The 3,546-nt window shown below is 35.0% G+C and overlaps 1 protein-coding gene across 1 annotated transcript in view; it reads left to right on the plus strand.

Moving 5' to 3' along the window:
* LOC107728176 (ubiquitin carboxyl-terminal hydrolase 43-like) overlaps positions 1-3,546 on the plus strand; it is a gene marked incomplete at its 5' end in the record, with an annotated part of 25,366 nt that overhangs the window by 10,730 nt on the left and 11,090 nt on the right. The window contains one exon of the mRNA XM_016538270.1: positions 1,348-1,448. Coding sequence (XP_016393756.1) covers positions 1,348-1,448 — 101 coding nt within the window. The remainder of the gene's footprint in view (positions 1-1,347; positions 1,449-3,546) is intronic.

Consider the following 3,546-nt stretch of genomic DNA (forward strand, 5'->3'; position numbering starts at 1 on the left):
AAGTAAAGAGTTAACTAGAATAATCAAATGTCAGAATAATTAGAGACCGACAAACAACCAATTTGCCTTTCAACCTAAATTCGAGGTCATACTAAAATGGAGTCAGATTTTAGTTAAACCTAAATTGAATAACTCTACGCGCTGAAAAGACTGAACACGCAAGTAACCTTCATCCACCACTGGATACCTTCCTTGGGCCAAGTGCGTGGACCTTACAAGTATACAAGTGGAAGAAGCTCAGCTACAATATTACTTTACCTTTGAGTGGTTGTTTAACAAAAAATGATTCCAGGAGCAAGACAAGTAATACTGGAGGAAGGGCCCAAGGGTAACATCTAAGGATCTGCCATGCATGCCAGCACAGTAATGAGGAAGCCACTGCTCTCCAAGAAGAATATTGCTACTCATCTAAAGTTTGCCAAAGACCACGTGGGTGAGCCAGAAGACTATTGGAAGAATGTCTTGTGGACAGCCTAAATATAACCACAGGTTTAAATGAGAAGAAGCATTACATGTGGGGGAAACCAAAACAGTGCATTCAATAATATTACCCTCATTCCAACTATAAAGCTGATGGTGGCATTATTATTGTTTGGGGCTGATTTGTTGTCTCTGGGCTTGGCATCATTGATGGAACGATGAATCCTGTGTTTTAGGGTGAAGCTCAACAGAAAGTGGGTCCTGCAACAAGACAATGACCTTAACACACAAATAGGTCTGATGGCCAGTTACAGAAAACATTTGATTGCCATTATTGTCACTCAAGGTGGTCAAACCAGATTCTGAAGGCAAAGTTTCACTCTTAAATCAACATTATCAGATGAAGATCTGATATATGCGCACTACTGTTCAAAAGTTTGGGTTAGTACTTTTTTTTTTTTTTTTCTCCAAAGAAACATTTGTACTGCTTAATATGTCTGTGGAAACTGTGCTCCATTTTTTTCAGGATTCTTTAATAGAAAGTGGCATTTTTTGTAACAATGTAAAAGTCTTTAATGTCTGTCACTTTTGATCAATTTAATGCATCCTCGTTGAATAAAAGTATTATATTAAAGAAAAAACTTACTGACCCTAAACTTTTGAATGGTAGCGTAGGTCAAATTTATTCAGAAAAGCAGAACATTTTAAGGGTTCACAAACTTTCTAGCACCACTGTTCACACCCTTATGCCATTCCAAACCTGAATGCTGTTATTTTTTTCTATGGAACACTAAATTAGAGTTTTTGAAGAATCTTTATGCAGTTCTTTTCCATATAATGACTTGTAGTTAAATGAAGCTACAAATGGACGGTATCAATAAATTGGTGTTACATTTGTGATGAGTAGCTTTATTTTGCCTTCCACAGACTACTGAACTGTTTAGGATGCGTGTGGTGGGTGGGTCGGCTTCCTGCAGTTACCTGTCTCCCCACGACAGCAGACCTCTCTGTCACCCAAACGTGGACAGGTGAGCCCACATAACCCAGCCGAAAAAACAAAACACTAAATATATACTTCTGTTCGAAGGTTTGGGGGCGGTACAGTTTCTTAATGTTTTTGAAAGATTCTCTCTAAGGTTGCACTTATTTGATATTGTGAAATGTTGCAATTTAGAATAGATGTTTTGTATTTTAATATATTTTAAAATGCAATTTATTCCTGTGATGGCAAAGCTGAATTTTCAGTATCATTACTCCAGTCTTCAGTGCCACATGGTCCTTCGGAAATCATTCTAATATTCTGATTTGGTGCTCAAGAAGCATTTTTCTTATTATTATCAAAGTTGAAAACAGTTGTGCTGCTTAATATTTTTTGTGGAAATCATGATACATTTTTTTCAGGATTCTTTAATGAATAGAAGGTTGGAAAGAACAGCATTTATTTAAAATAGTTTTTTTTAACAGTGCTAAATCAATTAATTCCATCCTTGCTAAATGATATTATTAATCTCTTAAAAAACAATCATACTGACCCCAAACTTTTGAACTGTAGTGTATGTCTAGAAATTCCTTGCTACAGAATGTTTTCTTTACACCCTGAATGCTCATCAGTGCTGCTGAAGTTAATATCTCCAGCTGCTTTAAACTTTTTAATTGGTCTCCAAACACCCACATCACAGTATTTTAACCTAGTTTGCACTAATTGTATCCTCTCCTGTGCATCATGTTTGTGAGGCTCTAGAGAGACAAACCCAACAAGCCAAACCATGAAGAGCTCATGCTCTCAGTGCTGTAGGTGTATCACACACAGTCTCAAAGCCAATGATCCATTTCTCAATTTAAAGAGCTTGAAACTCAGTTCCACAATCGTGACGGCAGCCTCGTGCGCTTCTGTGCCTGCTATTCTGGGCTGTTTTCCTCCCTCTGAAGTCAATAATAACAGAATTATGGTGTTTTTATTTGTGAATGTGTTCGACTTTAAAGTTCGTATTTAAATTAGATTTCAGTAGAATGGAATGGATATTTAGAGCAGAATATGTATGAAAACACAAACTAAGGAGTTTAAAGTGTGTGTGTGTGTGTGTGTGTGCGTGCATGCGTGCATGTGCAAAATATGACAGGAAGAGATAGAATAGATGAGATGACACAAATATAAGAAGTTTGTTTTTAACATCTGAATTATTTTACTATTTTTGGAGGGGTATAAAGTCACAAATATCAGAGTGATACAGCTGCCCTGAAATCACAATAAAGATAAATGTAATTAAAAGACATTTTTTGAAAAGAAAAGCTAAAATAATTTGTGTATAATAATTCCTTAGGGAAAATAATGTTTCTAAAAAAATCAATGCTTATTAATATTTATATTAAAAAATAAATATAAGATTTTTTTTCTCTGCTAAATGAAACTCATGAGGTGTGACCATGAAAGTCATGATGCAACCAACACAAACAACATACCCATGGAGATTTATAATATCTGATATGTTGCACAGTTAATAACAAGGCAAGGTTTGTTTCTGTTTTGTTTTAATATGCCATGTGGTGAAGATCAAATCAGCATATTTGAATATGTAATAATGTTTCATGATATTTGCAATAATTTGTGATATTTTTACAATACTTTTATGTTGCATACTCCACATTTGGTCATATTTTTATTGAAAATGGAAAAAAGATGTTTGTTTGTTTGTTTGGTTGGTTTTTACATTTACATTTAGTCATTTAGCAGACGCTTTTATCCAAAGGAATGAGGACAATAAAAGCAGTCAAAACTAACAAAAGAGCAACAATATATAAGTGCAAATGACTTCCGAAACGAAGTCTCGGTTAGCCTAACGCAGTACACACACACACACAAAGAAAAACAAGTAGATAGAATAGTAAAAATAGAATAGAAAAATATAAATAATTTTTTTTTTATAAAAAAAGAAGATAAATGTAGATAAAGTAGAATAGAAAGTGCTAGAGTCAGAGGGTCAAATAAAGGTGGAACAGAAGTGTGTTTAGTCGTTTCTTGAAGATGGCTAAGGACTCAGCTGCTCGGATTGAGTTAGGCAGGTCATAGAAGGTTTGATAGAAGTGGCTGGAAGCCCTGCATTGCTATAGAGAGCATTGCAATAGTCC

This window comes from Sinocyclocheilus rhinocerous, unplaced genomic scaffold, assembly GCF_001515625.1.
Source record: "Sinocyclocheilus rhinocerous isolate Xijiao unplaced genomic scaffold, SAMN03320098_v1.1 scaffold2352, whole genome shotgun sequence".
Lineage (NCBI taxonomy): Eukaryota > Metazoa > Chordata > Actinopteri > Cypriniformes > Cyprinidae > Sinocyclocheilus > Sinocyclocheilus rhinocerous.